General features: G+C 43.8%; 1 protein-coding gene across 1 annotated transcript in view; it reads left to right on the top strand.

The window, feature by feature from the left end:
* The first annotated feature begins 3,674 nt into the window (after window positions 1-3,674).
* The window catches only part of KIAA1549L (KIAA1549 like), a 263,272-nt gene continuing 249,923 nt past the window's right edge, over window positions 3,675-17,023 (top strand). Inside the window, exons 1-3 of the mRNA XM_089523106.1 lie at window positions 3,675-3,815; window positions 4,369-4,457; window positions 14,322-14,407. Coding sequence (XP_089379232.1) covers window positions 3,675-3,815; window positions 4,369-4,457; window positions 14,322-14,407 — 316 coding nt within the window. The remainder of the gene's footprint in view (window positions 3,816-4,368; window positions 4,458-14,321; window positions 14,408-17,023) is intronic.

Here is a 17,023-nt window from a genome sequence, read left to right as displayed (position 1 = left end):
CCATCTGTCGGGGATGCTTTGATTGAGAGTTTCTGCATGGCAGGGAGTTGGTCTGTATGGCCCTTGTGGTCTCTTCCAACCCTATGATTCTATGATTCTACCCCATCTTTCCATCCAGGAGCCTTAGGGTCTTGAACAGTTGCCTGGAAGCAGTTCTGAAAAGGTGGTCTGAGAAATAATCTGAATTGGTTAAAAACAAACATCTGATGTTGGACGGGACTGTGTTTCCCCAAAAGCTTAAGTCTGCAGCTTAGAGGGTTTTCCTGGATTTGAAGCTTTCGATGGTGAACATTAATAAGGCAGGATAGTAATGCCTTTCAAATGATTTTCCAGCTGAGCCTTTATCCATAGGAAGCAAGTATTACTAGTGTTATGCATTCATTATTTACATTCAGAGTTGGACTATCCTAATGCATCCTATGTGACACAACCATTGAAGGCATGCTAAAAGCTTCAGCTGGCACAGAATGTTCTGACGACCTGATGATTGGAGCATATAAATTGCACTGGTTGCCAATTCCAGACCCAGTTCAAAGTGTTAAAGGTCACTGGTACCCATTTGAAACTGTGTGGCTGTTAACATGAACCACTGAGGCACAAAAGGCAGAAAACTGTTAGTGCAGACTTAGTTCCCGTGGGAACCCCTTTCAGGGAAATTTGCTCCCTCTTGCCCCTCTTGGGTTTTTAAAGATCTGAATTTTTACAATAGAAACTGGCCCTACTTCTTCTTCTTTTTTTAAGCTCAGTCTTTAAATTGCTGCTTGTTTTACTCTGTTTTAGATTATATATTTTTGGGCTTTTTAATATAGCTTTTGCACTTAACGTAATAAAATGTTTGTCCGATTTAAAACTTGAACTTCTTCAAAGGCAACCGATTAAATAGTTTAAATAAATAAAGTTCCCCAAGACCTTTACGTAATTCTTCTTCATCACGTTTAGAGCATTGACCCCATGTGCTTCTAACTTTTTTTCTTCCAGTTCAAATCCTTCCTGACCGTTGTTTGGGGACAGAAGGACACCTGGTGCCCTCCAGATGTCTTGACTGAAAATTCCTGGTATCTCTGACCTCTGCTTATGCTTGCTGAGGCTCATAGGAGTTGTAGTGGAAAAACATCTGGAGGGTGACAAGTTGGGAAGGTATAGTAGCTGTGGAAAACTAGAGTATACAATATCAATTAATTTCTAGGGTTGCTTGCAAAGGCTAGGGCTGCCAGGAGACCACAATGTCACCTATATTTTGTTTATTAATCATGATCCCTTCTTCCATGAATTGGCAGTTAAGCAGTATTTGGTACTGAGGAAGTGAGTTCAAGTCTAGAAAAGCTCATGCTCCCAGCTTCTTTCTCTCAGTTTCTCTGTCTCAAAGTTGTTCAAAGGAAGCCAGCGAGAAGTAGTGGTTTGAGTGTTGGACTGCTGCCCCGAAGACCAGGGTTTGATTCCCAGCTCAGCCATGAAACCCACTGGGTGACCTTGGGCAAGTGACACTCTCTCAGCCGCAGAGGATGGGATTGGCATCCCATGTCTGAAGAAACTTGCCAAGAAAACCCCATGATAGGGCATTAGGGCATAAGTTGAAGATGACTTGAAAGCACACAGCACACACACAAAGGTGCTGCAAGATCCCTTTGCATACTGTTTTCCCCCCAGACTAACAGGGCTAGAGGTCTTTGAATTTTCTTTTGTGCAATTGTCCTCAAGTCTGCAGAGGAGTGCTTAAATATTTCAAATGGACATTTTATGAGAGAACTCCTTTTCTAAACACTTGAAAGCTGGAGTTAGAAGAGCCCTTTCTTTGAAGTTGGAGGAGCACAATGGCATCACTGTGGGGAAGACTGGTCTAGTGGTTGGTGGTGGGAGTACGTATGTGTAATGATAGTAATGATGATGATGAGAGGGCAGCACACACACATATCTATATATCTAGATATATGTGCTCTGCTACCAACAACTACACCCAACTTCTCCACAGTGATGCCATTCTGCTCCTCCAACTTTGAAGAAAGGGATATTCTAATACATATCTATTGTTGGGATATAGAGTCACAAGGAAAATGTACAATGTGGGTTTTAATAGTAACCAGGCATAAAAGGGTGATTGTGAGCCATAATGATTAGACATTTAAACAGGAAGTGACATCAAAAAGATAGTCAACAAGTGCTGTAAAGTCCTGTAGGATGCTGCCAGTCTGAAGAGTCCCTCAGGAGGGTGGCTGGATCCTTTGTGACTCCAGAGGGAGAGGCAAGGCCTAGTAGGCCTCACGGAGCCTTTGCTAGAGTAGTGACGAGCATTTTGCCTCAGACAGGGTTGTTACTAGTGTGGATGGTGTTGCTGTATATATTGTTGTACACAGTGGAACTTCTTCTAAGAATAAAAGCCTAATCTGAGAGAAGTTTTCAGTGTCTCTTTGCTCATTCAGAAAGGGAGAGGTGTTTCTGCAGCTCACAAGCTGCTGACTACAGTCAGGAAGGTGGAAAATCTGGTGCCAAACGTTGACATGTTGCCTCATGTGTTGCGCAGCATCAAAAGTGTTTTAACATCCGTATCTATATATGGTGGGCCTATGTCATATCTATGTTATATATCATATAATGATAGAGAGGATGATGATGAGGGGGTGAGTCTATGTCACATAGACATAGGAGCCCTGGTGGCGCAGTGGTTAAATGCCTGTACTGCAGCCATTCACTCAAAACCACAAGGTTGCGAGTTCAAGACCAGCAAAAGGGCCCAAGCTCGACTCAGGCTTGCATCCTTCCGAGGTCGCTAAAATGAGTACCCAGACTGTTGGGGGCAAATTAGCTTACTTGCTAATTAGCTTACTTGCTGTTCACCGCTATGATCTTTGGAATAGCGGTATATAAATAAAACAAATTATTATTAATTAATTATTAAATTACATCTATATGTCATATATATCTATATGTTAGGTATCTATATTTATATATGATGTGTCTATGCCATACCTATATGTTACATATTTATATCTAGTGGGTCTATGTCATATCTATATGTCATCTCTCTCTCTCTCTGGCTTTGCTTTGCGAACGAAGATTCAGGAAGGACTCATCCCGCGCTTTGTACAAGCGCGTTGGTGACTAAAAAGGCCAATTCGGGATAAACAGGTCCGGTTGCAGAAAGCACAGCAGAAAGTCTTCTTGGGTGATGTTTCCAGGTTGCGGTTCTTTCTGCGTTGTCGTTTCTCTTCGAGACTCGTTTGGCATGAGCTTTCGAAGATGGCTGCAGCGTCATGGATAGTGCGTCTCCATGCCTCCCAATGCGAGGCCAGGGAGGACTATTGTTGGTGGTTTATCTGGCCAAGCCTGAGATGTTGTTTCAGGGAGTCCTTATATCTCGTCTTTGGGGCGCCCCTCTTACGCTGATCCGTAATATATGTCATATATTATATCTATATCTGTATTTATATCTGGTGGGTGTATGTCATATATATATATGTTATATATCTATATCTGGTGGGCCTATGCCATATCTATATGCTATATATCATATCTATATCTGGTGGGTCTATTATATATATATATATATATATATATATATATATGAGAGACATAGAGCCACCAGATATAAATATAGACTAGAAGAGCTCTTTCTTCGAAGTTGGAGGAGCAATATATCTATATCTATGTGTGTGTGTGTGTATGTATATCATATAATCATGATGTATAGCGATGATGATGATGATGTTGGCGTCGGCGGAGTGGAGCGCGAGCGCCAGCGCAAGGCGGGTTCCTCTTGGGAATGGCGCCCCGCCGTTGTCCTCCTCGTCCGGCGTGAGGGGCCACCTCCCTTCGGCGTAGTAGGCGCTCCGCCACCACGATCTCGGAGAAAGGGGAGGAGAAGGCGGGTGGCGGCGGCGGGGAGGACGTGATTCCTTTGTGGAGGAGGTGGCCGTGTGAGGGAAGGAAGGAGGGAAGCAAGGGAGGGACCTCGGCAGGCGTGAAGGAGGGACGAGGAAGGAGGAGCCCCTCAGCCCGGTCCCTTGCGGGGCCCACAGAGCCGGGCGAGGCGGAGGCGGGAAGGGGCCCATGAGGGAGCTCTGCAGAGCGCCGTCTCACAGCAGCGGCGGCGGCGGCAGGTGTAGCTGTAGCTGTAGCTGTAGCGGTTGCTGCTGCTGTGAGGCGTCGCTGGCGTTCTCCGGCGGCCGCCTCTCTCCCCTCATGGCGCCGTGAGGGAGCCCAAGGGTCGCTCGCCGCTGGAGGGGGATGAGGGAGCGGAGCCGCCCCGCCGATGGCCAAGAAGAAGGAGGAGGAGGAGGAGGAGGAGGAGGAGAAGCGCCCGAGGGGAGTCTTCGCCTCAGGGGGAGGCAGGGGCTTAAGGAGCCCAGTCTGGCTGCTGCCCTGCCTTGACAGGAGGAGAGCAGCCTTTCCTCTCCGCAAGGCGGCTGCCATGCTCCTGGGGCTGCTTCTACTCCTCTGCCACCGCGTCCAGGCCGAGAAAGGTAAGAAGGCGCCGCCCGACACACGCGCCTCCGCTGCTGATGCTGCTCATGCTGCTGATGCTGCTGCTGCCTCGGCGGCGGCGGCGGCCGTTATTGTCTGCAGACGGGGGGTTATTATGGGGTGGAGGGGGAAGGAAGAAAGAAAGGGACGAACCATTCCCTCTCCCGGGGTTTGCAGGGAAGACAGGTCGTTCTAAGGGGGGGGGGGGCTCCCTCTGGCGCCCACCTGGCTGCTCCCCTCCCTCCCTGAATGGACGGGTCCGAACCCGGCGCAGGGAAGAAGAGGGCCTGGCGCAGGTTCCGACCCAAGGAAAAGTTAAGGGCCTTCTGCGGAACAGCGGCGCTTTCCTGCAACGCCTTTGGCTTTCACACGACGGGGCCAGGAGCCTCTTTGGGCGCCCAGAGAGCCATCGCCCCCACGCTCCTCCTCCTCCCTCTCATCGCTGCTGGTCTGCAAAATATAACACAACACTGGCTTTCAGGCGGATTTCTCAGGCATATCTGTATATCTATATCTATATCTAGATACATGCACACAAACACACAGGGCACAGATGCCTACAGGGCAAGCAGGACCGATCTGGCTGTGGCCACAGTTCAAGGGAAATATGGGTCCCTTCTCTGTAAGATGTGAGTTTAGTCCACTATATCAGCATGTCTGTGTGTTTGCCTATGTCTGTGTTTAGGCCATGATCTATACAGATGTGTGTGTGCGTGCACACTTAGGCCATGATATATATATATATATATATATGTGTGTGTGTGTGTGTGTGTGTGTGTTTAGGGAACTCTCTCTCTCTCTCTCTCTCTCTCTCTCTCTCTCTCTCTATATATATATATATATATATAAATGCATGCTTACAGTGGGGAAAGTCCCTTACTGCCTTTTCTTGGCTGGCACTTTTCTCAGTTCCTTCTCTGCTTTTCCAATGGTGATGGGTTGGACAGGTTTGTTGTTGTTATTGACAGCAAAGAATTACTTTCGTCATCTAATTCCTTTACCTGATTTATTTTGCTGGGGAAGGGGGTAAGATAGGTGTAAAGGAGATAAAAGTTCAGAACTGAGCATCCTCTGTATCCTGAGGGGGGAGGAAAGTGCCTGCTTAAAGGCGCAAAAGGCAACAGTCCACCTCTGTGCAATTTTCTGTCCAGGGGCTGCACTGCAAACGCTGAGATCCAGCTGTGAACCCCTGCATGCATTCGGATACAGGACAAATAATGTGGATCTGACTTGTGGTCACAATTCAAGGGAAGCCTGGGTCACCCTCCCTTTTCTGCAAGCTGTGTGTTTAGGCCATGGTATAATGGCTTGGAGCTGCAGACCTTAGTCTCTTTCTATTGAAGTATGTTCAGTGAGGCTTTGAACTATACGCCTTATTTTTTGCATTGAACATATGTGTTCCACGTAGCTGTGAAATCTCCTTCAGTTTCACACATGGCTGACATAGGCCTGACAGGGACAAGTGTAGAAAATGAAGCCGTCTAAAGTGTCCGGCGCTAGTTTGACAGATCTTGGATTCTGGCCGTTGTTTTTAGTATTTATTTGGTTACTACCCACCATTTATTGTTGGGAATGGCAAGCTATTGCAAGTAGGAAGGACTGGAAGTGCTTGCTTTCCTCCCCTTGTTTCTGTGGTAACCAAGGTTGCTGCCGGCTTGTAAAGATGGTAGTACTTCAAACACAGTTAGCTTTTGTTTCAGAAGCAAAGCGCGCGTGGATTGGATCTGACAGACATCTCCTGCTTAGAAAGCTTGATGGAGTCTGGCATACTTTTCCTTAGGACCTAGAAGGAAGGCTCCCGGCAGAGTCCCTCTCCCTCCCATTCTCAGTCTAGAACGGCTCTCTTTTGTGTCTTTAAACTGTAAGACGGGGAAAAGTTTAGACTTTAAAAAGCAGGTAGATCTCATGAAGGAAATTAATGTGAATCCCGTTTGTATTCTCTACATACCTTCCCTTCTATAAAGTCCGGTTGCAATCTATGTATAATGTTAGGAATTACAACTAAATATTACATCTTTATTTTTAAGTTATACAACAGCAGTTATTTAAAAAGCAGGTGGACACTAGCATACAATTCCCAAAAACAATGAAGTGTCTGCAAATGCAGTACTGTTGTACAGCTTGGGTAGCACATTAGGCCTTTATATATGTGAAGAGTTGGGATGACGCAGTGACTTGTTATCAATATTTAAAGGGACATTATAGTATAATAGGACCTGTTACTTAAACACAGTAGAAGAACAGATTACAGACTCAGCCAGTTGGATAAAAGCCTATTCAGTTGACGCAGTAAGTTTGCAAGATAAATATGATTTATGTCATGAACTAATGGAAACAGAAGTGGAACAAATCCTACAAAAGAGATTTTTGTTTTTTGCTTTTGCAAATTGCAAATGTTACCAGAAAAGTAGAACTTGCAAGGGCAGAAATGGCAAGCAGGGAAAAATGATGATGTATCCTTGAGAAAAGCATACTATCAAACTGTGGTTGTTTGTTTTGAAACAAACAAAATAAGTTGAATTGTTTCAAGTTGCATACTGCTACACTGCTGAAAAGCCCATTTAAAAGGGAGTCATATAAAGCTGACTTGCTTATTCTTTTCATTTCTGTTCAGTTTTTATGACAGATGGACCTACTTCGATGCATTGCTTGTTTCAAAGAGTCACAGCTTAAAGGGAAAGGGGAATATAAGAATATTGATTGCATATAATTATAATATATTATGGAAAAGATTTGGACTCTAATAAAATGGTGGCGCAGTGGGTAAATGCCTGTACTGCAGCCATTCACTCAAAACCACAAGGTTGCGAGTTCAAGACCAGCAAAAGGGCCCAAGCTCGACTCAGGCTTGCATCCTTCCGAGGAGGGAGCTAAAATGAGTACCCAGACTGTTGGGGGCAAAATTAGCTTACTTGCTAATTAGCTTACTTGCTGTTCACCGCTATGATCTTTGGAATAGCGGTATATAAATAAAACAAATTATTAATTATTATTATTATTAAAATTGTTGCATTAAAAACCCCCACAAAATTTTGTGTTGCTTTTGTTTTGTGTTCTTTGGTTCTCATCCAGCATTTCCACTTCTCAGCTCTTATTCTTTTAATTTACCTGTTTATCACCCAACAAGTAAAACGTTCTGGATGTATTAGCTTGTTTAAAACTATCTACTTTGTGAGAGAGGCTGTGAGCTGCAGTTGCAGGAAAAATAAAGTTCTGATTAAAATTTAATTTTGCAGCTTTTGACCATGCTATCTGATGTAGAAAATTACATTTGTACAAGCTTCAGATTTAAATCCCACTGGGACCTGATTGTGAACATATATATTTAGGCTACAGAAATAAATTAGAGGTAAGTAAGGGGTAGATTTATGTGGAAAATCCAGAGCCAACTCACATGTTACAAAGGGATCTACTGTGTAATTCTTCTGACGGAAATCCTGCTAGTAGGATTGGGAGGGAATGATTCATCTTCAGTCCCCTGTAACCACTTTTTGGGGATGTTATGGCAAGCTGCAAGGTGAGAGAGGGGAGAAGAAATGTTCAGTTGTGCTGGTGATCAGATATCATTATGCCATTGGATCTAGGCTATATGTGAGTAAGAGACCCCAATAGCCCCTTTTCATTAAGAAAAACAGTTTCAGGAGGGGACAATTTGGAGCAGTCAAGTAGTGGTAACATGGCTAATTTTTTGGTTGACACTGGTTTTCCAATCACCATTAATTGCGCCAGCATTTTTCTTTGCTTCAGTGATGGTGGGGGTTGCATTCTAGATAGGTATTGACCCTTTCCAAACCGTAGGGGAGGAAAAACACATTGGAGGAGGTGAATTTATAAGTGAGGAAAGAATCAAGTACCCTGTTATTCATTCTCTCCAGGTTGTTGTCTTTCAAAGCAGCTTTGCCTCACAAAATAAATTTAGAGGGTATGTTCAATATAGGATTTTGGCTGGATTTGGTACAAATAGCCAGTGCTTGCTAGATAGAGACAGTGGTTGGTTATATCATTCCCTGTCCTATGTAGGGCAAATAAGCATCTGTCAACCATTTCTATTCCAGCCTGGCAAAGTATTTCTTACTCTCTTCTTTTTTAAAACATAGGATATACGATGTCTTTATAACTCAATGATATACATGTCTTTATAACTCTTCCAATGCATGTCACTGTCTTGCATATGAACAGAAACTGACACTGCTTTGGAAAAGTCCATCTGTCACTTCATGTGATGGTGTTAGCAGCTTAAACAGAACACTCAGACAGACACACAAAGCACCTGGTGATGGTCTATATTAGAGTCTTTTGCGGCTGGTTCCTAAAATATCTGGCAGCCGCTGGTGAACATATTTCTGGAAGCCTGGCTACAAACCTGTGTATGTGATGGCTCCCTGTGTAACTTGAATTCCTGTAAGGCACTCTGTACACTTGCCCTAGTGAATCATTACACTGCACAAATTAGTGTACAGTGGACCCTTGTTATATGCTGGGGTTTCGTTTCAAGATCCCCCGTGGATAACAAAATCCATTGATGCTCAAGTCCCATTAAATATAATGACATAGCAAAATACTGTCCCTTATAAAAAATGGAAAATAAAAGTTTTTATACTTTTTTGAACATTTTCAAACTGTGGATGCTTGAATCCGTATTAAAAATCCGTGTATAAGAAGGGCCAACTGTAGTTTGATAATCATCTTGCCGAGTTCACTGTACATAGAAGAGAAATGGCCATTACTTAATTGGGTTCAAGAAATAACTTATACAAAATACATTTGGCAGAATATTATGTATTACCATGTTTTGCCTTTGAAAATTTGGAAGGCTCTTCTGTTTGTTGTTGTTGACTGCCCTCAAGTCAACCCCAACTCATGGTGACCTTTGGGTGGGACATCTCCAAGCCCCAGTATCCTCCACTGCTCTGCTTAGCTCTTATAGATTTAGGCCCATGGTTTCCCTAACTGAGTCTAGCCATCTGGATGAGCTCTTCCTCTCGTTCTGTTGCCTTCTACCTTTCCTAGCCTTGTGGTCTTTTCAAGTGAATCATGCCTTCCCATGATGTGAGCAAAGTATGACAATCTCAGTTTCACCATCTTGGCTTCCAGGAAGAGTTCAGGCTTGATCTGTTCTAGGACTCATTTGTTTGTCTTTTTGGCTGTCCATGTTATCCTCAGCACTCTTCTCCAGCACCACATCTCAAATGAGCTGATTTTTTTCTTGTCTGCTTTTTTCAGTGTACAGCTCTCATATCTGTACATGGTGATAAGGAATACAATGGCTTGGATGACTCTGACTTCAGTGATCAGTTGAATATCTTTACACTATGGCGGGATACAAACCGCCGCTTTGCGGCGCTTCCCCGCCGCCGCCGTTTGCTCCGCGCGGGAGCTGCAGCAGTCAAACCGCGCGGCTCCCGCGCAGAGCAAAAAAGAAGCTCCATTTCGGAGCTTCTTTTTGCGGCGCCTCTATGACGTCGCGAGGCGCCTGGTGTGGACTCGCGACGTCATAGGCGCCGCGACATGTCTGGACGCTATGCGTCCAGTACGTAAAGATGGCGGCGCCCATGTGGAAGGGGCGCCGCCATCTTGTACGTATTGTATACGTACTAGGGTTAGGGGGGTGCGGAAGCACCGCCCCTTCCTAACCCTAGTACGTATACAATACGTACTATATGGCAGTATGTATCCCGCCTATATGATCTTATCTAGTTCTTTAAGACCGCTTTAACTGCCCTGGCTCAGTGCTAGGGAATCCTGGAATTTGTAGTTTATTGTAGTGCCAGAGCACTCTGATAGAGAAGGCTAAATGTCTCACAAAACAGCAGTTCCCAGAATTCTCTAGCATTGAGCCAGGGCAGTTAAAGTGGTCTCAAACTGGATTATTTCTGCAGTGTGTTTTGGACCATAGCTGCCCTTCCCATTTCCTAATCATCTTCTGATTTCTTGACTGCAGTCTCTGTTTTGATCAATATTTGATCCAAGATATAAGAAATCTTTATTTTGATTTCCTCATTATCTGGATAGAGTTTGTGTAGATCCTCCGTGGTCCTTAGGTTTAGCAATAAACATGTCTTTGGACTTTCTTCTTTAACTTTCCTTTTCAGGGGCCTGTTACAGACTGCCAAAATAAAGCTGCTTCAGGTCTCTTTGGAGGTATGCTATTTAAATGCTGCATGGGTCCTAAGAGTCTGGAGGTCGCGCCAAAGCCACACTCCGTTCCTAAGCACTGGAGTGCAGCTTTGGTGCAGCTTCCGGATTCTTAGGATGCATGCATCGTTTAAATAGCATACCTCCAAAGAGACCTGAAGCAGCTTTATTTTGGCAGTCTGTAACAGGCCTGAGTCACTGATATTTTCCACTAGTATTATGGTGTCATCTGCATTAAATTGTTGCTGCTCCTTCCGCCTATCATCATTCCTCCTCCTTCTGAGTCTAAACTTGCTCTGTGTATGGTATGGATGCATCCTTGCTTGACCCTGTGCAAACTGGGAACCATTCTTTTTCTCCATATTCTCTTCTGACAGTAACTTCTTGTCCTAAATAAGGATTCCTCATCAGGACTATCAGATGTGGTGGCACTCCCATTTCTTTAAGAGCATCCCATAGCTTTTTGTGAGCTATGCAGTCAAAGGCTTTGCTGTAGCCTATAAAGCACATGCTGATTTTCCGATTCTTTGGTGTGTCCATTAACCATTCTGTGTTTGCAATGTGGTCCCTATTGCCTCTTCCTTTCCTCTCCTTTTAGATTTTTCTCTCCATATATGATTGAAGTCCATGTTGCAGTATTCTGAGAGTGATTTTGCTTGTGTGGGAGATTAATGCTATAGTCCTTTAGATGCTGCAGTCTTTTGTGTTTCCTTTGCTGTGGATGAGGATGTGTATAGATGTTAGCTATTTTTTTATTCCATATTTGTTGGCTCATCTATTGACAGATAGTGAAACCTGGAGAGTATGGAAATCATACACACAATGAAGTGGGAGTCAGTGGTTGTATTTCTCCCTGCATTGTCCCCCCCCCCTTCCACTTTTATCTCTTTTCCATTTACCTGAAGGCTCTTTCTGTTTGGTCTAGAGAAGCATGAGTTTTTGCAATATAGATATTTAGGTTTTGTCATGTATTGCTGTTTTATGTGGGGTGGGGCGGGGCTGTTTGTAACAGTTTTTAAGATGTGGATTAAGGCTCTGCTCTTCCAAAGGTTTTTTTTTTTAAAATTGGGGCATGATTTGCTGATGTGGGAATATGGTTTGAAGAATAAAGCTCCTCCTCTCTGAATTCCCCCCCCCCCAGTGCTATTCTGTTGATGCACTGTAGCAATGTAACTATATTAGTAGTAGTACTAGTAGTAGTAGTAGCAATAATAATAATAATAGCAGCAGCAATAAGGAGAAGAAGAGAGCATATTCCTCTATATGTTGGAATTAAAAAGAAATCCACTTTGAGGGTGAGAATAAAATGTTAGAGCTGGTGCAGGGAATAGCCCCAAAACACTTCAGGACAACAAAAATATTGTTTGGATATTTAAAAAAATTCCTGAGAACCATTTGAAAGAGCCTTGCTTTTCTTTATGAAGTGGGAGGACAAGTAACAGGAAAAGAGAGGCGTTCAGAAAGGAGTTAAATCATAAACAGCCAATAGAAACTTCTCTATAGTGATTAGAAGAATTTATCAGAAATAATCACTGCACACCTTGTAAACATTTGTATATCATCTCCTGGTGCTTGTTAAAACACAGTTCAGTGTGCCAGGAGAAAGTGGGAGGGGAGAGGCCTTTGGCTAGATTCTGCACTTCTGTGTGCTGACTAGAATAAGCAGGTGGTAATCTGAACTCTTAAATGACATTGTGGCTTGGGAAAAGCATCTTGCAGACAGTAGGCTGTAAGGTAATCGATGCAGGTAGTGAATGAGAGCCTTCTCATTGTGACTGTTCTAAACAATAAATAATATAGATCTTACTGCTGCTGCTGCTGACCTGAAAAGGAGACCCACTGTACCTAAACATTCTTGAAATGACACATCAGTAGTATTATTAGTTAATAAAACAATGACATAGGCTATTAGTGTTGCATAAATTTTGCGTATAGAGTTCAGGATATATCAGAGTAATAAACTTCAACAAGTTAGTGATTTATGCTGTTTGATTTAAATGACTTTAAGAAATTAATTTGTGGAGAAGGAGGGGATTAAAGATTTACACCCCCCCCCCTAAAAAAAGGATTATGCTAAACAGAAAAATACAAGCATGTTGGGCTGAATAGATCTTTACTATATAGATATACTTGGATATTGACACTCACAAGAGGATTTTTAGATGTATTTACTTCTCCCTAAGTAGGCATGTAGATCTTGGCAGAAATGTTATATGGACTTCTCTTTTACCCTGAATTCACTTCGCTCCATTCTTAGCCCCAGTCCTTTACGTTTATTTATCCTATTATCCTTTAGCTGAGACCATTTTTTAAAAAAACAGGATTGGTAATGGCTGCATTTTTTAGTGATAGATCTAACACCAGGGAAGCCCTGGTGGCGCAGTGGTTAAATGCCTGTACTGCAGCCATTCACTCAAAACCACAAGGTTGCGAGTTCAAGACCAGCAAAAGGGCCCAAGCTCGACTCAGGCTTGCATCCTTCCGAGGTCGCTAAAATGAGTACCCAGACTGTTGGGGGCAAATTAGCTTACTATCTAATTAGCTTACTTGCTGTTCACCGCTATGATCTTTGGAATAGTGGTATATAAATAAAACAAATTATTATTATTATTATTATTAACTAGGGGTCTTTAAACATTTACAGTTGTTCCTGCAAGATAATTCTGGAGCAGCTAATTGTTTAGTGTCTGGTCATTTCAGTTGCCTGGTCATTTCAGTTGCAAATTGTTATCGTTATAAGGCATCCTCCTCTGGAAACACTCCACCTTGTCAACATCCTTTTTGAATTGTGATGCTCAGAACTGGACATAGTATTTCGGGTGAGGTCTTACCAAACCAGAATAAATTGATACTATTACCTCCCTCAATTTAGACACTATATTCCTATTGATGGAGCCTAGTATCATATTGGCCTTTCTAGCTGCCACGTCACACTACAGACTCATGATCAGCTTGTGGTCTATTAAGACTCCTAGATCTCTTCACATAGTGTCAAGCTAGGTGTCACCCATCTTATACCTGTACATGTATTTTTTTCTGCCAAAATGTAGTACCTTACATTTCTTCCTGTTGAGATTCATTTTGTTACTTTTGGCCCAGCTCTCCAAACTATTAAGGTTATTTTGAATTCTGATCCTGTCTTCTGAGGTATTACCTATGCCTCCTAATTTGGTGTGCAAATTTGATAAGAGTGCCTTCTGTTGTTCCATTATTCAATTCATTTATATAGATGTTGAATAGCACTGGGCCAGGGACAGAACCCTGTGGCACACCACTGGTCACTTCTCTCCAGGATGAAGAGGAGCAGTTGGTAGCACCCTTTGGGTTTGGCTGGTCAACCAGTTACAAATCTATCTAACAGTTGCATTGTCCAGCCATAATTTTACTGGTTCTTTTTTGCAAGAATACCATGGGGGACCTTGTCAAATCAAGATACAGTATACCCACAGCATTCCCATCATCTACCAAGCTTGTAACACTGTTATTAGTCTGGCATGACTTGTTTCTGAGAAACCCATGTTAATAATAATAATAATAATTTTATTTATATTTTCCCGCCTCTCACAATCAAGGCAGGATTACAACCATAACCACATACAATGGTATCTAAAATACATATTATAAACAATAATCAGTTAAAACTTGAATCAACAATACAGTACTAATAAAAACATCAGTTACAATGTGCTGTTCTGATCAGAAGTGGGATTTCTTCCATTTCTTTACAGGTCGGGTGGGTATGCCCGCCTGAAGAGATCCGTCTTTAGTGCCTTCTTGAAGGCATCTAAAGTGCTGATAAGACGGATTTCATCCGGTAAGTTGTTCCATAATGTGGGGGCCATGCCAGTGACTGTTCTATGGGAAGTTGATATTAATCTAGCCTTTGAGTATTCCAAAAGATTCTTCCCGGATGTTCTGAGAGTGCGGGGCAGATTATGTAGGGAGAGGCGTTCCCTCAAGTAACTCGGGGCCAAGCCATGTAGGGCTTTAAAAGGGGATGACCAACACTTTGTATTGCACCTGGACGCTGATTGGCAGCCAGTGTAGAAATTTTAAAACAAAACTGGTGTTATATGATCTGATCTGGATGTTCCAGTGATCCTTCTGACTGCTGCATTTTGAAGTAGCTGAAGCTTCCGAACTTGGTACAAAGGTAGCCCCATGTAGAGCGCATTGCAGAAATCTAGTCGAGAGATTACCAGTGCGTGTACCACTGTTTCAAGGTCCTTTCGGTCCAGGTAGGGGCGCAGTTGGCATATCAGCCGAAGATGGTACCAAGCACTCCTGGCCATCGCATCCACTTGAGATGATAACTGGAGAGATGGATCCAGGAGTACATCCAAACTGTGAACTTTGTCCTTTAGGGGAAGTTGGCAAATCTCCATCCCTGGACTTGGGGAACCTATCACAAGTACCCCCGTTTTCTCTGGATTCAGCTTGAATCTATTTTCCCTCATCCATCCCATTACCGACCCAAGGCAGGCATCCAGAGGAGAGATGCCATCCTTATTCACTGTGTCAGTCGGAGACATAGAGAGATAGATCTGGGTGTCATTAGCGTACTGATAACACCGTGCTCCATATCTCCGGATCATCTCTCCCAGTGGTTTCATGTAAATGTTAAATAGAATGGGGGATAGAATGGTGCCCTGAGGGACGCCAGATGTCAGCTCTCTCTTAGAGGAGCAGCTATCCCCCAGCCTCACCATCTGGAATCTGCACAAGAGATAGGAATGGAACCACTGGAGCGCAGTGCCCCCAATGCCTAACTCCCTCAGGTGTTCCAGAAGGATACCATGGTCTATGGTATCGAAGGCCACTGAGATATCCAAGAGCACCAGCAGGGTCACCCTTCCCCTGTCAATGCCCAGACGACGATCATCGATTAAGTCGACCATGGCAGTCTCAACCTCGTATCCCGCCCTAAAACCAGTTTGATATGGGTCCAGATAATCAGTTTCATCCAAGACATCCTGGAGTTGGAAGGCAACTGCCCTCTCGGTCGCTTTGCCCAAGAATGGTAAAAGGGAGACCGGTCTGTAGTTGTTTTTTAATAGGGGGTCTAGGGAGGTTTTTTTCAGGAGCGGTTTCACTACCGCCTGTTTCAATATACAGTGGAGCCTCGGGTTACGAAATTAATTCGTTCCGCGGCCGCTTTCGTAACCCGAACGGCTTTCGCAAGCCGAATCCCCATAGCCGCTAATGGGGAAAAGCCGCGATTTGGTGTAAAATCGCGCCGAAAAGCACCAAAAGTTTTTTCGGGACCCGAAAAAACTTTCGTAACCCGGATCAATAATTTCCTATGGGTTTTTTTCGGGTCCCGAAAAATTCGTAACCCGGGTATTTCGTATCCCGAGGTTCCACTGTAGATGGAAATATCCCCTCCTGGAAGGATGCGTTTATTATAAGTTGTAGTAATGTTTTTGTTGCACCTCCTCTTTGAACGGTCAGCCAGGATGGGCAGGGATCGAGAGGGCATGTCGTCCTCCTTACACTTCCAAGGAGCTTGTCTACTTCATCGGTATTTACAGACTCAAAGTGATCCAGTTTAATACAGTCCACGGAGTCACTGGATACCTCTCTTATCGATTCTCTTGTAATGCCGACATCAAGATCAGCCCTTATCTGAGAGAGTTTATCCACAAAGAAGTCATTAAAAGCATCACAACAGGCCTTAGTTGGTTCTAATAGAGGGTTCAGAATGGGAGGCAGCTGGGTCAACTCTTTAACCATCCTGAACAGCTCTGCTGGACAAGACTCTGCCGATGCAATTCATGTAGCATAGAAAGAATTCTTTGCTACATCGATTGCCACTCCATAAGAATCCAATGAGTTCTTATGGCGTGTCTTGTCAGATAATCACTGATGTTTCTGCCAGTCTAGTCATTGCACAGCCCGCTTCATTTGCCTAAGATCTTCTGCATACCAAGGTTTTTTATTAGAAGCAGGCTGGAAAGGATGCTCGGGAATGATATTGTCTATGGCCCTGGTAAGGTCATTATTCCAGGTATCAACCAGGGCTTCAACAGAATGGCCATCGTTCCCAACCATAAAACCCTCTAGTGTTTCTTGGAACCTTTTGGGTTTCATCAGCCTTCAAGGGCAGACCATTTTAATGGGTCTCCACCCCCGAGGGGGATTTGGATTGAGGCCTTTGGTCTTACCTTGACCAGAATTTACCTCTCCCCACGGATATTCCGGGTCTGTACTAAAGACCACATTGAGTGTATTACCTGCACAATGTGTGGGATCTGAGACTAATTGGGGCAGGCCCATGGTAGTCATGGAATCCATGAACTGCCGAGCTGCTCCTGACAGATCTAATGAGCCGGCCTTGAAAGGGATGTTGAGGTTTCCCAGGACAAGAACCCTGGGGGACTCCATCATCAGCTACGAGACTAACTGTGTCAGCTCGGCCAGGGAGTCTGTT

Source organism: Sceloporus occidentalis, unplaced genomic scaffold (assembly GCF_023333645.1).
Source record: "Sceloporus occidentalis isolate IW3139 unplaced genomic scaffold, rSceOcc1.0.p SCAF_4, whole genome shotgun sequence".
NCBI lineage: Eukaryota > Metazoa > Chordata > Lepidosauria > Squamata > Phrynosomatidae > Sceloporus > Sceloporus occidentalis.
This window is presented reverse-complemented; position numbering and strand designations above follow the sequence as displayed.